General features: G+C 40.1%; 1 protein-coding gene across 1 annotated transcript in view; it reads left to right on the forward strand.

The window, feature by feature from the left end:
* The window catches only part of LOC135218030 (isobutyryl-CoA dehydrogenase, mitochondrial-like), an 80,298-nt gene extending 61,999 nt beyond the window's left edge, over positions 1-18,299 (forward strand). The window contains exons 8-9 of the mRNA XM_064254175.1: positions 12,307-12,459; positions 18,147-18,299. Coding sequence (XP_064110245.1) covers positions 12,307-12,459; positions 18,147-18,299 — 306 coding nt within the window. The remainder of the gene's footprint in view (positions 1-12,306; positions 12,460-18,146) is intronic.
* The last annotated feature ends 1,230 nt before the right edge of the window (positions 18,300-19,529 follow it).

The raw sequence follows: 19,529 nt of genomic DNA on the forward strand, positions 1-19,529 counted from the left end.
AAATGAAGGAGAAAACACGCAAACCATCATAGTGATGAATGCGCAGGGTTTAGTTACGAGTAACTCAAAAAGAAAAATAGAGTACTTAGAAGAAACTAACCCAAATTGAAAAGAAAATAGATACTATAATGAATATAAGTGAAACCTGGTATTCCCAAGAGACTGGGAATGATGATCAAATAAAGGGGTTCCAAACTTCTAGATCAAGATAGAAAAAATAGGAATCAAGGGGAACCGCAATATATGGGAAAGACAAAAAACAAGGAAAAATATATGAGAAATATAGTAACTCAGAATGTGAACTAATAGCGGTAGAATTTGAATCTGAAAAATTAATGAACATAGTAATATATAGACCTCCTAATACTAAAGAGTTTGACTTAATAATAGAAAAATTGGATGATATATGTAGAAATCACAAGGACTGGACTATTCTCCTATCTGGAGACTTCAACTTTCTTTCGTAGACTGGAAAGACGAATAGGAGATTGTGGATGTACTTATACATATAAAAAAGAGAGTAATAGTAGTGCAGAAAGATAAGAGGCAATTCGAAAAGCTATTAGATATGCTACTAGAATACAACATTCAACAAATAAATCACCTGCCAACAAGAAAGGAAAATACTTTAGACCTAGTATTTGTGAACGAGATGAATTATGTTAAAGAAATAATAGTTTATAATGCGAGTATTTCAGACCATAATGTCATAGAATTAACAGTCCATTCCAAAGCAAGTGAAAACAGAGATAAGCAAGAAATGAAAAAGTGGGAAGGATATGGAAAATACAACTTCTACAGTAAAAATATAAAATGGTCAGAAATAAATGAAGAATTAAACAAAGATTGGGATAACATTTTCATAAGTGATGACATAAAGGTAAATACGGAGATATTATATAAAATATTAGAGAAAATAGTGGGATAAATATATATCCGAGAAGAAACGTAACATCAGTCATGCATACCAAGAGACAGAAGGATCTTGTTCCAGAAAATCAGAAGTGGAAAAAAGGTCTTGCAAAAGAAAAAAATGCATGGAAAGTTATAGAACTAAAAAGTAAGATAGAAAATGCAGAACAAAAGATTATACAATCAAAAGAAAATGAAAAACGGGACTTGGAAGAAAAAACCCTATTAAATATCAACAAAGCAAAATCCCAACTATTATACTCATATGCGAAGAAGATGAATAAAAGAAGAATAGAAATAGGCCCTCTAGAATTGAAGGGAGATTAACGAATGAAAAAAAGGAAGTTTGCAACATATTGGCAGAACGATATAGAGAGAATTCACCCCTAGAATAGATAATGAAGATAATGATATAGAAGTAAGGGATGAAAATAGTGAATATTTAGCTGACATAGATATTAATGAAGCTGATATTGTGCAGGCTATTAATGAAATTAAAAATGGAGCTGCTGCAGGGCCGGATGGAGTGCCTGCTATTTTGTTAAAGAAAGTATTTCATTCTATCGCAAAGCCACTTGCAATATTATTAAGACAAAGTGTAGATACAGGCAAGATTTATGATGAGCACAAATTAGCATATATTACCCCTACTTTCAAAAGTGGATCAAGACTAGAGGCAAGTAATTATAGGCCTGTGAGTCTAAACATCACATATTATGAAAGTGTATGAAAGGGTAATGAAGAAAAATATTATGAAACATTTAATAAAAAATAATTTGTTTAATAAAGGACAAACATGGTTTCGTACCCGGAAAAAGTACACAATCCCAACTGTTAGTCCACCGTGAGAACATATTCAAAAATATGAAAAGCGGAAATGAAACAGATGTGGTTTATTTAGACTTTGCAAAAGCTTTTGACAAAGTAGACCATAATATATTAGCGAAGAAAATTAGAAAACACAATATCGTGGATAAAGTAGGAAGATGGTTAAAAGAATTTTTACACAACAGAAAACAGATAGTTATTGCAAACGACGAGAAATCGGATGAAGCCAAGGTAATATCCGGTGTGCCGCAAGGTACGGTGTTAGCTGCAATACTGTTTGTTATTATGATTGAAGACATAGACAGTAATGTTAAGGATTCGGTAGTGAGTAGTTTCGCCGATGACACAAGAATAAGTAGAGAAATTACTTGTGATGGAGATAGGAACGCTCTACAAAGAGACCTTAACAAAGTATATGATTGGGCAGAGGTAAATAGGATGGTATTTACTCTGATAAATTTGAATCAATAAATTATGGAGACAGAGAAAGAAAGCTATATGCATATAGGGACCTAATAATGAGACAATCACAAATAAGGAAGCAGTTAAAGACCTTGGTGTGATGATGAATAGGAACATGTTATGCAATGATCAAATAGCAATTCTGTTGGCAAAATGTAAAGCAAAAATGGGAATGTTGTTACGGCACTTCAAAACAGGAAAAGCTGAACACATGATTATGCTTTATAAAACATATGTTTGTAGTCCACTTGAATATTGCAATATGATATGGTACCCACACTATCAAAAGGATATGCACAAATAGAGAGTGTACAAAGGTCCTTTACAGCTAGAATAGAAGAAGTTAAAGACCTTGACTACTGGGAAAGACTACAATCCTTAAAATTATATAGTCTAGAAAGGAGAAGAGAACACTACATGATAATTCAGGCATGGAAACAGATAGAAGGAATAGCAGAAAATATCATGGAACTAAAAATATCAGAAAGAGCAAGCAGAGGTAGATTAATAATGCCCAAAACTATACCAGGAAAATAAAGAAAGCACACAGGACATTAATCCACTACGCACCAGCATCGATAATGCAAGCGTCTATTCAATGCGTTGCCAGCTCATCTGAGGAATATATCAGGAGTGAGCGTAGATGTGTTTAAGAATAAGCTCGACAAATATCTAAACTGCATCCCAGACCATCCAAGATTGGAAGATGCAAAATATACCGGAAGATGTACTAGCAACTCTCTGGTAGACATTAGAGGTGCCTCACACTGAGGGACCTGGGCAACCCGAACAAGAGTAAGGTCTGTAAGGTCTGTAAGGTCTGGTACTCAGGATGTCGCTGGCTGCCGCTAAGTCTCCTGGCCTACCTGCTTTGCCTGCCGTACCTGCCGCTAATGATGTTCCTGCCGCTGGTCCTGCTGTTCCTGCTGTTCCTGCCGCTGTTCCCGCTCATGCCCACCTCGTTCCAGCCCATGGTGTTGCTGCCCCAGACGCTGGTCGATCCGGACAGGTGCAGCCAGGCCCTGTTGCTTCGGCAACAGCAGCCCCGGCTCCTTCCTGGATGGCCGATCTGACGTCTGTCCTGCGAGAGCTGACGAAGAAGAGGAGGAAGGTGTCGTCGTCGTCTTCATCGTCTTCTTCGTCGTCTGCTGCCGCCTCTTCCCCTTCGACTTCTAAGGCTTCCAAGCCGAAGCTCCTCCCCCCCTAAGAAGGCTCCTTCGGGAACTTCTAAGGGCCTGTCCCACTCCGGTGGGACGGGGGGGTCCTTCTGCTGGTCCTCCTGCTCCTTCGGGAACAGGGCCTGTCTCTCCATATGCAAGGAAGAAGACGGGGACCAGAGGGGTACCGGCTAACACCGGTACTTCCTCGCCTGGTGTTAGCGGTGCTGCCGCTACGCCAGGTTCCGGCTTGGTCTCTCATTCGCGAGAGGTTCTGAGTGTACGGTCATCCCTCGGGGGAGACCGTTACAGCCAAAGTTTTGGCGTCAGAGTCCGCTCGGCGCCAGGACCGCGGCACGGAGCAGAAGGTGGTGAAGAGCCCCTCAGGTGACTCTTGCCAGGCCAGCGGCCCATCTCATAGCGACCAGCTGGTTCCCAGGGTTGCCATGATGGTTCCAGCGGTTCGACACGCCATGAGAATTGTTCTTGGTCCAGCCGCTCGCCCCAGGGGAGTGGCACGACCAGGCCTGCAGCTCGATCGCCACCGTTGGCGATCGCCTGCAGCCCCCCAAGCACACCGGTTCTGCCGGTGAGCGAGGGGGGAGGGTCAGGTCTTCCTCTCCTGTTCCTCCAACTTCCTCGGGTTACACCAGGAAGGGGGAGATAACAAGGAGTGATCGTGAGGGGTGCGCCCCCCCACGATCCCGCCATGCCGTCCTACGTGCCAGGCACCGTCCTCGGATCGACCAGGTCGTATGTGCAAGTGGCAGGAGGAGACTGGGAGGGGTCTGCCAATGTTCCTCCCTTTGAAGAAGGAGGGTCTCGGGAATCGCTCTTGCTGGAGGGGCTTGATGGTCCTATAGCTCCCTCGAGTGGAGGGATATGACGTCACCTACATCAGCGCCGGCGGCGCCACCGTGGATGTTTTGAATCCATTGTCTGCCATTCGTCGGGAACCTACAGCTGTATAATTGTTCGGTAAGTATGCAATAAAATTTTATTATACATACAATGAAAATTCCATTTTTATCATAAAAAAGTAATTTTCTTGGAAATTTAAAAACTTTAAAAAAAATTTTTACCTCTTAAAATTGTTTTGTTCATGACATTACCTGTCAGATATATATATAGCTGTATTCTCCGAAGTCCGACAGAATTTCAAAACTCCCGGCAAACACAGTGGTCGGCCAGGTGGTTAGTACCATTCCCGCCGATGGGAGGCGGGTGTCAGGAACCATTCCCATTTTCTATTCAGATTTTCTCTGTCGCTGGTCGGTAAACAACTGTTTACAGACCTCCGCTAGGAATTTTGGAAAAACAACTCTTTGTTCACTTGAGTATTTGATTGTCTCTTGGTTTTTGAAACTTGCTCAGTGGATTGGCATACGCGATTGTGGTTTTTCATTGGATTTGGTTTTGGATTTCTCTAATATGTCTGGATCTTCTGCAACTAGTTTTTAGAGTGTGTACCGTGCTAGAGTGTAAGGTTAGGCTACCGAAAGCTTCGGTGGATCCTCATACAGTATGCACGAAATGTAGAGATCATATTTGTTTGATGAATGATAGGTGTAAGAGTGTGAAAGGTTGACCGAAAATGAATGTTAGACTTATGATTCGTATGTTCGTAAGCTTGAAAGGGATAGAATCAGAAGATCTTCCTCCAGAAGTGCTTCTGTGAAAAGTAAGGGTAGTAATTCGCATTCTAACCTTCCTGTAGAGGTTGTTACATCTAACCCTGTGTATTTGCCTTCGGGCAATGAAGTTATTGCTTCAGAAGGTATTGCCCTTTCTTCCATCATGAGTCGATTCGTGCACTAGAATCGAAAGTGAGTGCATTGAAGACCACAGTGAAGTGTAGTGGAAACATTAGTGCCCCTAGTGTAGTGGAGGGGGCGTCAGATCGGTCCCATAGTGCCTCTAGGAATAGACCTCTGTCGGACTCCCAGGACTCAGGGAATGGACATGTCGAAAACCGAAGGAGGGCTACGGGAAATTCCCCACCGGTCTGGCGTCTCTTCAGCAGATCCTGTGGACGCTTCCCAGGCTGCCGAAGCGTGTGATCGAGCACGGATATTGAAGGAGTGCTTTTCGTCCTCTTGAGGCGTCCTCTCCTTACGGGGATGGAGCTCTCAGAGGGCCTCTCACGAGGAGTACGAGTTTGACACTAGGTGCCGCACAGGCGGCCAGCGTCTTTCTCGTCCTCTTAGGAGAGGTTTTAAGGAAGTGGACGCTTCACGTCCTACTTCTCGTTGTTCTTTCATCATCACCCGAACACTTCGAAGAATTGACGCCTAAGAAGAGATGCAGAACGTCTTCTGATGAGGACGCTTTTGAGAACTATCATCGTCTTAGAGTTCAAAGGAAGAAGAGGGCTCCAACTCGCCCTTCTTCGCATATGATGAGTCCTCCTGAACGTGGAACTTCACCGTCTAATGAAACTCGTATGCAATTGCGTCAACGATTGTCGGCTTTGTCTTCGCCAAGGGGGGAAGAAGTCGAGGGCCCAAAGACGTAGAAAGGATCTTTGGCTTCCTGTTAAGAGATCAAAAACAACCCTTGTTGGCTTCGCCTCGTTCCTTAGCCTCCCCTTCGTCGTCCTCTTCTGGATCCTTCAGACTCGACCGAGAACACGCAAGTGTTTCCGGAGAGAGAGTTTCCAGAAGTGGAATGCGGACAGAAGCGTTAGGTGTCGCACAGGCGGCCCTCGCTTTTTTGTCAGGAGGATGAGAACGATCAAGAGAAGCCTCGTACCGACGTTCGCCGGACTTCTGCATCAACTCGACGCCTCTATCAGGAGAGAGCCTACCAACGCCAGAAGTATCAGGGTGTTCGAGAAGACTCTAAAAGTCAAAGAGAGCAATGTTTAGATTATGTTTCGGATCTTACCCCTCAAGAAAGAGAAGTACTGTATAAATATCGACGGGAGGCTCGTGCTTTAGAATATGAGAACTTGCGACGCTTGAAAAGAGATCGTAAGACTCACCAGGACGCTCGAGAGGACGCCCCGATACAAGTTAAGCGTCCTAAGCGAAGTTTTGAAGACGCTCGACGTCCATTAGAGCATGTCCCGCTTCAGGACGCTTTTGAGGACGCTTCTTTGATGGATAAACGTCTTATAGACATTAGAGTCCAGCGGATCGGTAACTTTCATTGGCAAGAACACGCGCGACTTCCTGCGAGTCCTAAGTCTCGCTCCCTTAGCAAGGGCGCTCGCGATGACGATAGACGCCCGACTAATCGAGATTCTCGGAAAGATAAACGTACTCAACTGAGAGGAGGTCGACAGGAATCCCGCAAAGAGGCTTTTGAAGAACCTTTGCCTCTAATGACTTCGAAAGACAAGGCTTTACAAGAGAGTCTTAAGTTTTCAAAGACCCACAGCGGATCATTCGTGTATTGTTTCGTCTATTCCTTCAGCGGATAGAAGCTTCCCCTTACGAACAGAGCCTCAAAGGAGAACCGCTTCTTGTTTAGCTAAAGAAACTTCGGACCGTCAAGATCAAGGAGAGTCTTCTAACGATACGCATCCTGCAGAAGAGGAAGAGCCTTCAGAAGCATCCACGGATTATAGCACGTTAACGCGCTTACTGAAGGAATTGTTTTCGGAAAAATTCCAAGCACCAGTTCCTCTCTCACCGCCATCACAACTATCCATCATCCAAGACGAGAAAAGCTCCGGGTTTTGTTAGGATGGCTGTCTTTCCGCTTTCCTACTAAAAGAGCGTTGAAGAGGATGAATGATTGGATGGAATCAAGGAAGACGAAAGGAAAGACGTCCTTTGCGCTTCCTCCAGCTAAGCTAAACGGGAGAGCCGGTACGTATATGGTATGAGACTGGAGACGAAACAGGGTTGAGACTTCCTTCGTCTGCGCAAGGTGACTTCTCAACCTGGTCGCAAGCACCAAGGAGATCTTACCTGTCCTCGGCTAAGGTTTCATGGACTATGCCTGAAATAGATCACCATCTAAAAGGACTGTACAGGACATTGGAAGTATTTAACTTCCTAGACTGGTGCTTAGGAGCTTTAGGTCTGCAAGCTAAGAGCCCAGAATCATTGTCACTAGAAGAATTATCGAGCGTCCTGTCATGTATGGACAAAGCAGTAAGGGATGGCTCAGATGAGTTAGCTGCCCACTTTACTATGGAATATTAAAGAAACGAGCGCTTTTCTGCAGTTTTACTGCTAAATCAGTTTCTCCTACGCAGAAAGCAGTTATTATTCGCCCCCTTTTCTTCCCATCTTTTTCCTGAAAATATGCGGTAAAGGATTTATCTGTGAATCTGAAGAGAAAGCGACACAGGATTTGCTGTCTCAATCATCTAGACTTCCTGCGGCGCAATCATCTTCTCGAGTAGCTCAGGTACCAAGAAGAATTTAAGCCCTTTCGTGGCAGAGCACCATCAAGAGCTTCTACATGAGGAAGGGGCTTTGCTAGAGGCAGAACCCCGCAAAGCAAAGGGGAAAGAAGTGACAACCTTGCCCTTCAGGCACCGGTGGGAGGGAGACTTTCTCTCTTCGCAGAGGCTTGGAGAGCAAGGGGGGCGGACAACTGGTCCCTCAAGATTATAGAGAAGGGATACAAAATTCCCTTTCTCTCCATGCTTCCGTTGAGCATGAAGCCTATAGACCTGTCACCAGCTTATCAGCCGCAGAAGCAACAGATTCTACTCGATTTATTAGATCAAATGATCGAGAAAAGAGCCGTAGAACGAGTGCTCTTGACAGATTCCCCAGGCTTCTACAACAGGTTATTCCTGGTTCCGAAGCAGTCTAGGGGATGGAGGCCTGTCCTAGATGTCAGCAGTCTGAACCTTTTCATGAAGAAAGAAAGCTTCAAAATGGAAACATCGCAATCGTCCTGGGGCCTTGAGACCAGGGATTGGATGGTGTCATTAGATCTCCAAGACTCTTACTTCCATGTCCCCATCCATCCCCAGTCCAGGAAGTTTCTCTAGGTTCATTTTAAGAGGACAGGTCTTCCAGTTCAGAGCTCTATGCTTTGGACTGAGCACAGCTCCCATGATTTTCACTTTTCTCATGCGGAACGTGGCAAAGTGGCTTCACCTCTCGAAGATACGAGCCTCCCTTTACCTGGACGACTGGCTCATACGGTCGTCATCGAGAGCAAGGTGTCTGGAGGACCTTCAGACTACGTTACTGTTGGCGAAATCTTTAGGCCTCCTGATCAATTACGAAAAGTCCCATCTGAACCCCAACACAGTTCCATCGTGTATCTGGGAGGGGATTCAGATGGATTCAGTGGCTTTTTCGGGTCTTTTCCGTCGCTAGAACGTCAACGGAAAGGCTTAGAAAAAGTGTCAGCCTTCTTGGAGAAGGAAACATGCTCGGCGAAGGAATGGATGAGTCGCTGGGGACCATTTCTTCGCTGGAGAAGTTTGTTTCTCTAGGGAGACTACATCTCAGGCCCCTACAGTTTTTCCTAACAGAAAATGGTAGGACAGACAAAACCTAGAGGAGAATTTGAGAATATCCCCGTTGGTCAAGAAACACCTAGAGTGGTGGCTCGATCCCACCAAGATGTTGAAAGGAGTGTCCCTCAGTCTTCAGAGCCCCGTACCTAGTGTTATTTACAGACGCGTCTATGACAGGCTGGGGAGCAACTCTAGGAAAGGAGGAAGTGTCAGGCCTCTGGAGAAAAGAACAGAAGCCTTGGCACATCAACCTCAAGGAGTTGGAGGCAATTCGCTTAGCACTTCTAGCCTTTCAAGAACGAGTCATAGGCCGAGTTGTCCAGATCAACGCGGACAGCACCACGGCCCTTTCTTATATCAAGAAACAGGGGGGGACACACTCTCGTTCTCTCTACAAGATAGCGAGAGAAATCCTGTTATGGTCAGAAGAGAGGAACATAACTCTCCTGACAAGATTTGTTTCAGGGGTCCAGAACGTCAGAGCAGACATTTTAAGCCATCGAAATCAATTGATTTCAACAGAATGGACTCTGCACATAGAGGTCTGCAAACAGTTATGGAAACTATGGGGACGACCAATAGTGGACCTCTTCCGCGACTTCGAAAACGAAGAGACTGCCCTCTTTACTGTTCTCCGATCATCGACCGGAAGCAGTAGCAGTAGACGCAATACTTTGGGACTGGACGGGGATGGATGTATACGCCTTTCCCCCGTTCAAACTTCTGGGAGAAGTAACAAGGAAGTTAGCAGCGTCAGAAGGAACAAGGATGACACTGGTCGCACCATTCTGGCCAGCAAGCGATTGGTTCACGAGAGGTCATGTCCCTACTAGTGGACTTCCCAAGAATCCTACCAGTAAGAACCGATCTTCTCAAACAGCCCCACTTCGAGAGATATCACCAAAACCCGTTCGCTCTGAGTCTGACTGCATTCAGACTATCAAGAAACTGGCAAGAGTGAGAGGGTTTTCAGGGGCGGTGGCAAAAGCTATCGCCACCGCGAGAAGAGCTTCCTCTCAATCTGTCTACCAGTCTAAGTGGGCTGTTTTTAGAAGATGGTGTAGGAAAGAGGGCATTTCCTCCTCCAAGACCTCTGTGAGCCAAATCGCCGATTTCCTGTTCCATCTAAGGAATGTAGACAAGCTTGCAGTATCAACAATTAGAGGATACAAGAGTATGCTGTCAACAGTCTTCCGTCATAGAGGCCTAGATTTGACGAATGATAGGGATCTTCACGATCTTCTGAGATCCTTCGAAACATCAAAGGTTCCACAGTTAAGACACCTTCGTGGAATTTGGACATAGTTCTGAAATCTTTAATGGCGGGTCCCATTGAACCTTTGCACGAGGCTTCGCTGAAAGATTTAACGAAGAAGCCCCTCTTTCTAACCACCCTAGCCACTGCGAAGAGGGTGAGTGAGATTCAAGCAATTAGCAAAAATGTTGGATTTAGGGGACACAATGCAGTCTGTTCCTTGAGTCCTTCCTTTTTAGCTAAAAACGAAAATCCTTCCAATCCCTGGCCTAAGAACTTTGATATCAAGGGATTAGCAGGGATGGTTGGTCGGGAGCCAGAAAGAGTCCTGGTGTCCTTGTCAGAGCTCTAAAATTCTATCTGGATAGAACAAAACAAATTAGAGGTCAATTGGACAATCTTTGGTGTTCTGTGAAAAGACCTGATTTACCAATGTCTAAGAATGCTAAGCGTTCTTCTTGAGAACACCATCAGGGAGGCCCATTTGTCCTGCCCAGATAGTGATCTGAAAATTCTGAAAGTCAATGCTCATGAAGTTAGAGCTGTCGCAACTTTGATGGCATTTCAGAAGAATATGGCGCTCAGCGACATTGTGAGCACCACATTTTGGCGAAAGCAACTCTGGTTGTTCGCTTCACATTACCTCAGGGATGTGAAAGTGACATATGAGAACTGCTTTTCGCTTGGACCATACATATCACAGATTCAGTTTTGGGTACTGGGAAGCGGCACGAATCCTATCCTTTAGAAAATGGATAGGTGTGCTTTTGTTTTATGGTTGTTGGTTTTTTGGTTGTAGGGTCGACCGCTAGAGGCAGACTTCCCTTTATTTTAGCCTTAAAGTTTCGGGGACTAACTTTGCTAGGCTAGGTCAGGTGGTGGTTTTTCTTTGCTTCGCTGCCCTTTAAGTATGGTCAATATGGTCTAGACACATTGTGGTCACGCCCCCGTTGTCAGATCATCTAGATCTCACCAGCTATACAGGTCACGTCCTTGCTGGAGACTCTAGTAAAGCAAAAGCAGACAGTAATCACGAAGTCAGCTACGCTAACAGGTAAGGAACCAAGATGTCTATCATCTGCATGTGAAATGTTTCCCAAAATCCTTTTATTCTGTCCCTCCCCACCTCCAATGGTGGGAATCAGCTATATATATATCTGACAGGTAAGTGTCATGAACAAATGATATTGTTATGATACAATAAAGTTTGTTCATACTTACCTGGCAGATATATATAATCAAGTACCCGTCCAGCCTCCCTCGGGGACAGTGACATTAAAAATCTGAATAGAAAATGGGAATGGTTCCTGACACCCGCCTCCCAGCGGCGGAAATGGATACTAACCACCTGGCCGACCACTGCGTTTGCCGGGAGTTTTGAAATTCTGTCGGACTTCGGAGAATACAGCTATATATATACATATCTGCCAGGTAAGTATGAACAAACTTTATTGTATCATAACAATATCATATTACCAGTTTTTAATTTAAAATATATATGAAAGACATATTAAACCTCAAAGTGTATGGTCAGTAGTTTTTTTATCTTGCCATTTGAATAGTAGTACTATAGGCAAAAGAGATATTTACAAAAATTAACAATAGTTTAAAAAATTGGAGAATTTTTTAAAATGTCAAAATTACATTGAGGTAGTCATATTTTTGCCAGAATTCACTGAAATCTACATTTAACAAGATTACCTGTGGTAATCCTTCCAAAAATGAACAGTGAACCAAACAAATGCTGACTTTTATTACCGATGGGTTTATAGATTGCTAAATACGTAACTAAATATACAAACACCAAAGTAGGGAAACTCCTCCAAATTTAAAAGGAATCCAAAAAACAAAACCTAATGCCATACTCAAAGCATAATAGCATTAGCTGCTCTTCACTATAAACAAAAGAAGTGCCATAATTGCCTAAATATCTGTTTTACAAACTGCCATAATGGTGGTATCCTGTTACTATTCAAAAGGATTATCCATTTCTACTAAAGATGATTGAATGAAATCATTGAAAACACTAGTCAAGGAGCAAAATTATATAGTACAGAGAAAATGACAGAAATTACTCTGGAGATTTAAAAAAATATTGAAAAAATGGCAGAGCACAATGTTACTGGCAGACAGCTATCTAATTTTTAAAATGGATAGTGTCTAGATTTCATGACCCTGAAATGGGTTAACTATAGGTAAAAAGTATGGTATAAAACAAATATAAGTTATTAAAGGGTAACATAAATTTTATATTTCAGAATAGCCAATTCCGCCTAGCTGAAATGGCAACAGATTTGGTAGCATCTCGTCTACTAGTGCGAAATGCAGCAAGAGCTCTGGAGACTGGCCACAAAGACACTGTATCTCTATGTTCAATGGCAAAGTACTACGCAACAGAGAAGTGCTTTAATGTAAGTATCTTATTGATATCTTTTTGTCTTTATTGTAGATCTTTCAATCAAATTATTATACCTTTTGTGTATGTAGAGCTCAAGTATGCAATATGCAGTGAATAATGAACAGTATTTTCTTGATGCTTTGCATAGCACTCTACTGGTGAATGCTTTCATCTTGACTAGGGTATAAAATTAACAAAAATTACTGAACACATTTCTGTTTCCATCCTATGAACAGAAAATTACTCTGCCGAACAATTAATTCCATTGAAGTATATTATACTGTACTAACAATTCCTTAAGTATGAATTTCTTTTACTGCTTGATATGTTAGCTTGGAGATGGAATTATTCCTGAAAGAATAGTTTACAGATTCCCTCAGTTACGTAGAGAACTTTACACAAAACATCTCGATGTCATTCTGAAGCCTTGGCAGTCTTAAAACATGAAACGTCTAATTGTACTTGATAATGCAAGATTCCATCGTAATGTGGAGTCTGTGCAAAAAAAAATCTGCTGTAATAAACTTTTAATACTAATCTGATTCTGATGGCCAAGAATGGTTGTGGTTAAGAAGTTTCTAAGTACTAATATATGTTGAAAGTAAATAGTATTCCAATTAGTAATGTGACTGACTTACCTCACTGTTAAAAGACTTTGCTCTTCCCTGAATGTGGATATAGTAGCTTTCATTATCATTTGTGTCATTTTATCTTTTAAAACATTTTTTATTGCCAGATATCTTGTACAGCTGGCTATAGTGATACCTGTTGCAACAGCATAGTACTGTATTGATTACCCAGAAATATTTTCAACAATGATTTCATTGACTAAAGCTATTGGGCCACCAGCAGACCTTTTTTGAATATGTTTTCGTAAATTTTGTATATTCATCTTCATCACCTCTTATTTCCAAGAGCATCTGATGCAAAGAACCTCTGTGAATGTATATTCATCTTCATCACCTCTTAACTCCAAGAGCATCTGATGCAAAGAACCTCTGTGAAATTCACCCACACTTGTCTTCATGTTTCTTTGACTGTTATATATTCACATTACTATTGCTAATACCTAGATATCATTTAACAATGCTTTTACAAATTTAAATATTTTTTTGTGCATGGTCTGACCTCACTACATCTTGCAAGGCTTCAATCAAAGGCAAAGAGTGCGAGGAGGGGATGAGGGTGCTGTATAGTATCTTGAATGATTTTATATGGAAAATTTTTTAATTTATAAAAACAATCTTTGTTCATTACAAGCCAATTAATCATCAGTAGGCTGAATTGCAACATAGGGAGAAATACAAGGATAAGAAATATTAGTACAAAGATAGAAAAAAAAACTGTTAGAATAAAAATCTACCCATTTCTTGGATGGTTAGGAACCAAGGTGTTGCATGACAAAAGTTTCATTGTAAATGTCAGACTTGGACCTTTCTGCAGAGAATAAATAGCCCACATCTTTTCTAATGTGTAGAACATGTTTTGTTGTGATTATTGGCTCCAGTATGTACACATCAAAGACTTGGGCTCACATCATATAACTAAAATCTTGAAAGTTTTCTGACAAAGCCAGGTACCTGCTGTAAGAATGCTAGAGCCCCAGATTGAACTCATAGGCTTATGAAGATTAAAGGGCATGGATCTCTTGAGAGGGGAGATGTCCTCTGGTGAAATGTCCAGACATAAACTAGTATAAGGCTATTTTTGAGAGTGCAAGAATTTACATTCTTGCAGCAAGAACGGGACCAAAAGATGGCATGGAGCCATGTTTTCCAAAGATAACTACTGGTGGCTCTTATTGGGTGTAGGAGAAACTGCCGTCATAAGACAAAAGTAAAGAGGAATAACAAAGTTGAATTAGACCTTTCCAAAGACTGAGTCTTAGCTACAAAAGTTTTTGGCAAATGAGTGTCCCAACAGGCTTGAAGTTCACTGATGTGCTTAGAGGAGGTAATGACCAGTAAAAACATTCTGAAGGGTCAAGAAAAGTAAGAAGGTATCCCAAAAGTTCATAATTGTGTCTGGTGATCCTGCACAAAACAAAGGCTAAGTCTCAACCAAGAGCTGTAATAGTAAACCTAGAACAATCAGTTACAAGGTTATAAAATGTTAGATTTCTCTATTAATTTCTTGTCGAATTTTGAAGACGGAAAAGTTGAGAAGAAATTTCGTCTGTGCATTAGGCCACTTATAGCGCATAGAGAAAAGGGTGAACCTTAGACACTCGACAAGAAGAGAGCTCTCAGTCACCTGTTTAGAGGTTTAGTGAGGGGCTGTATATATTTTTTTGCCCACACTCCCACAGCATTTTTTGCCTACCACGTATCACTTTATTGCCCCCTGTGACCTGATCGAAGTTTGACTGTTCTTAAGCGTCAATTAGAATGTAATTAACACTTGAGAACAGTCAAACTTTGATCAGAAGTCTTAGGCAAACCAGGGTACTTTTTCTGAGATGGAATCTCATGGTTGCCACCTTCGTTAAATCTGGCAACCGAGTGTTGAAGAACACCTGCTCACACCCAACTGATGCAATGTCTGCGTTGTCATAAGGCCAAATTGCTTCAGAGCACATATCTGTGCTATTATCTGTTGACTCACATCACCCTCTTGGCCCAAATCAAGGTCACAGGGGGCAATAAAGTGATATGTGGTGGGCAGAAAATGCTGTGGGAGTGCAAGCAAAAAAATATATACAGCCCCTTACTAAACCTCCAAACACGTGACCAAGAGCTCTCTCCTTATCGAGTGTCTAAGCTTCACCCCTTTCTCAAAGGCATTTGTCACTGCCTGTTATCAAAGCAGCAATAGTGCTAATGCTTTACAGAAAAACCAAATACTTGGTACTTAACCCTCTTACGCCGACTGGACGTATTTTACGTCGACTTACAAAAGTTTTTTTTTTAATTCGCGGAAAAATACTTATAGGCCTACCAGCCTAAAACTTTTGAATCACGCGCCTTGGGGGATGCTGGGAGTTCACGGATCAAGGTGTTGTTTTGTTTTACAATCGTTAAGCAGGCGCGCGCAAGCGCGAATTTCTTTCTTGCCGCACTAAAAAGTATCTGTGACACATCTCGGAAATTATTTAGTCACTTTGACATAATTTTTGTACCATTGTAAATTAGCTGTTACATGAAGTATTATATATGAAAATGTGCGCATTTTTATGTAGAATACAACAATAAAATACTCATGATTGTAGCTTTTATCAGTTTTGAGATATTTTCATATAAATAACGATAATTGCCAAAATTTCAACCTTTGGTCAACTTGACTCTACCCGAAATGGTCGAAAAAACGCAATTGTAAGCTAAAAACTCTTATATTTAGTAATATTCAATCATTTACCTTAATTTTGCAACTAATTGGAAGTCTCTAGCACAATATTCGATTTATGGTGAATTTATGAAAAAACTTTTTCCTTACGTCCGCACGGTAACTCTTCCGAAAAAATCATACATGCGATTGTGTATGTTTGCTACCATTTTAAAATTAGCCGTTATATAAAGTTTTATATATGGAAATGTGTGCAATTTCATGCACAATACAACTAAAAACAACCCATGGTTTTAGCTTTTATCAGTTTTGAGATATTTTATATAAATAACGATAATTGCCAAAATTTCAACCTTCGGTCAATTTTGACTCTACCGAAATGGTCAAAATACGCAATTGTAAGCTAAAACGCTTATATTCTAGTAATATTCAAGCATTTACCTTCATTTTGCAACAAATTGGAAGTCTCTAGCACAATATTTCGATTTATGGTGAATTTATGAAAAAAATAAAATTTTCTTTACGTCCGCGCGTAACTCTTCCGAAAAAATCATACGTGCGATTGTGGTAATGTTTGCACCATTTTAAATTAGCCGTTACATAAAGTTTTATATATGAAAATGTGTGCAATTTCATGTAGAATACAAAAAAAAATAATTGAAGGTTGTAGCTTTTCTCATTTTTGAAATATTTGCATATAAATCACGATAAATAGAAAAAAAAAAAAAAAAAACACGTTCGGTCAACTTTGACTACCGAAATGGTCGAAAAACGCATTGTAAGCTAAAACTCTTACAGTCTAGTATATTCAGTCATTTATCTTCATCTTGAAACAAATTCAAAGTCTCTAGCAAATATTTAGATTTATGGTGAATTTAAAAAAAAAATCTTTCCTTCCCTCCGCGCGCAGATTCTCCGCCACAAATCTCCGAAATGCGTACGTCCCATTCTCGGAATATTTGCTCCATTTCATATTAGGCATTTCATAGAGTTTTATATATGGAAATGTGTGCAATTTCATGTAGAATAAAACAAAAAATATTTGAAGGTTGTAGCTTTTCTTATTTCCGAAATAATTGCATATAAAAAATATATATATAAAAAAATTCGACATTCGTCACTTTAACTCGTCAGATATGGTCAAAAAACTGCAATTGTAAGCTAATACTCTTACAGTATAGTAATATTCAATCATTTGTCCTTCATTTTGAAGAAATTGGAAGTCTCTAGGACAATATTTAGATTTATGGTGAATTGATTTTTTGAAAAAAATATTTGTTACGCCCGCGCGTTACAAATTCATGCATTATTTTGTGATAATATTTTTTCTCTGTGTTGTTTTATCGTTTACAATGTGTTATATACCAAAATGATCGCAATTTAGTGTACATTACAACGAAAAAAAGTAACTTGTTACCTTTAAAAAACCGTTTTGCGCACAGCGTGATTTGAATACAATTATATATGAAATTTTGTTTTGTGCTATCATATATCGCATTATTTATATGTGATAATGATAAATTTTTTCATTTCTGATGTTGCATACTAAACTTCAGCCAATGACAAAAAAAGGAGCCAAAAATGAACTCTTAATCTTGAAAACTAAGTGCACTGTGATTTTTTGAAAAAATATTTTTTCCGCTTCGCGCTCACTCTGAAACACCTCTTGCACTGGAGACAATTTTTTTTTTTTACCGCTTCGGCGTAAGAGGGTTAATTAGGTTTTTTTTTTTTTTCTACTGGCAATGAAGTTCTTCACTTATGCAGAGGAGCACATCATCACCATCATGCCTCAGTTTGTGGCATTCACAATGTGGAAGCTCTCAGCACAAGCTCAGATCTTTCCCTTAGGTGGCATGCATCAATCCCTTCTGGCTACAGCAGGAGGGGTTTCCAGATCTCTGCAGTCCTATCACTAGGAGGATCCTTCTGAAAAGGCCACACTTTAATCATTTTCAGTTATCCAAATTCACTTCATTCATGGAGATTATCCAAAGTCACAGCAGCTATCACCACCCATTAAAAATCCCTATACTACGTATCATTGTATCATTGCCGGGGACAGAAGGCAAGATTCATTGTCTGGTGTAATGAATTTATTAATTCTCCACTTGGGAATTCTGTTTCAGTTTTGTTGATTTCTTCACTAATTCGAGGAATTTTAAGTTTTCACCTACCAAAGGTTACAAGGGAAGATCTCTCCAAGGTCATCCTTTGGCATGATGTGAAATTGGGTCATTAAAAGAAAATCTAACCTGTTGCCTTATAATGCAGGACCATATTAATAAGATTTTTTTTTGTATGTAAGCAGTGAGGTTGAAGTCGATTATTTGAATTACCCTATCAGAATTTTATGACTGAACACTCATAATTTCTGCATGAACTATTTATAATCTTTTGATTTCTAATTACTTTCAGATAATAAATGAAGATTGCAACTCATGGTGGATATGGTTACTTAAAGATTACAGCGTTCAACAGTATTTAAGAGATTCTAGAGTTCACATGATTCTAGAGGGAACAAATGAAGTAATGAGAATACTAATAGCAAGAGGTATTCTTGAAGAATAGTAATATGAAAAATTTACAAGTTGAATATTTTGTGATATCTTGTAGTACTTTTGTTTATATATTTTTTTCTTTTTGTAGATAATATAGTTGACATTATTATAATTTACTAATTATGATTTAGGAGGGATGGAGGAATGCCTGCATGTGATTGTTAGATTTGGTTGGGATACTCACAGAGGCCATGTGTTTATAGTAGAATTTTGATTGTGTACTTTATTTAATCAATGAACTAGTACTCACAATTTAGTTAAAAATATTTTATTTTAAATTTGAAAGCCTGCAGTATTTAAAAGCTAAATGGGAGTTCTTTTAATTTAATCTAACTTCTGATCTGAAGTGATCTTTCTGGGAGAATATATAGATAATATTCTTAGTCCTTTATTCAAATGTATGGTAGATATTGATACAGCAGGATCTCAGGGAATCGGAAAGTATAATTAACCTACTTACAAAGTCTCCATTCTTTCCTTCACCATTAGGAATAGCATTTTTATGCTAGGTTTCCTCTTTAGTCTGGTAGGAAGATTTTATGAATAAAAGTAGGTAATCTGAGATACCCATGAAGTAATGTTTTAAGTATTACACATCTTTAGGTAGCCTTACAAGCCTTCTGGAAAACAAACAATTTTGCAGCGGTTATCTGATTCTTTTCGAATTTAACCCTCTAACACAGCAGTTTCGAGTATGTAGTCTATTTTTTCTGTAATTCATATGGGGTTGGAATGATTTTATTATTTATTGCAAACCATGAATTCACCATTTTTCATGGACTACTATGGTCTTTGTCTGGTTCAGTTATTCTTTTGAAAAGTTTCTTAATCAACAGTAACAATTCTGTAAGAAGTTTTAGACATTTGATCAGAATAGACTTTACAACTTCCTAAATTTTGCTTATAACCAATTGGCCAATTATTTGAGTGTTTCAGACGGATTATTGAATTTTACATTGTTTGGAATTTTGTCATTGCCGAAAGGGCAAAATTTCAAAATAGCTATTACATTTTAAGTAATTTACTTTATGGTAAATTCTGTTTTTCATTAATCAATTGTGAAACTTCCTCAGACCACTATGGAACTTGATTGTTGATGTTATTTGGTAAATATTTTGGGCTCCTTGGGATACTCTTGCCTACAGTATCAGTACAGTAATGGAATTTGTTGATTTATTTATTGGTTTCCCAAATTATCATATACCGTATATAGCTGAAATTGTCGAGAAGTAGTGTATTT

The sequence above is a fragment of the Macrobrachium nipponense genome, chromosome 9 (assembly GCF_015104395.2).
Source record: "Macrobrachium nipponense isolate FS-2020 chromosome 9, ASM1510439v2, whole genome shotgun sequence".
In the NCBI taxonomy this organism is placed as follows: domain Eukaryota; kingdom Metazoa; phylum Arthropoda; class Malacostraca; order Decapoda; family Palaemonidae; genus Macrobrachium; species Macrobrachium nipponense.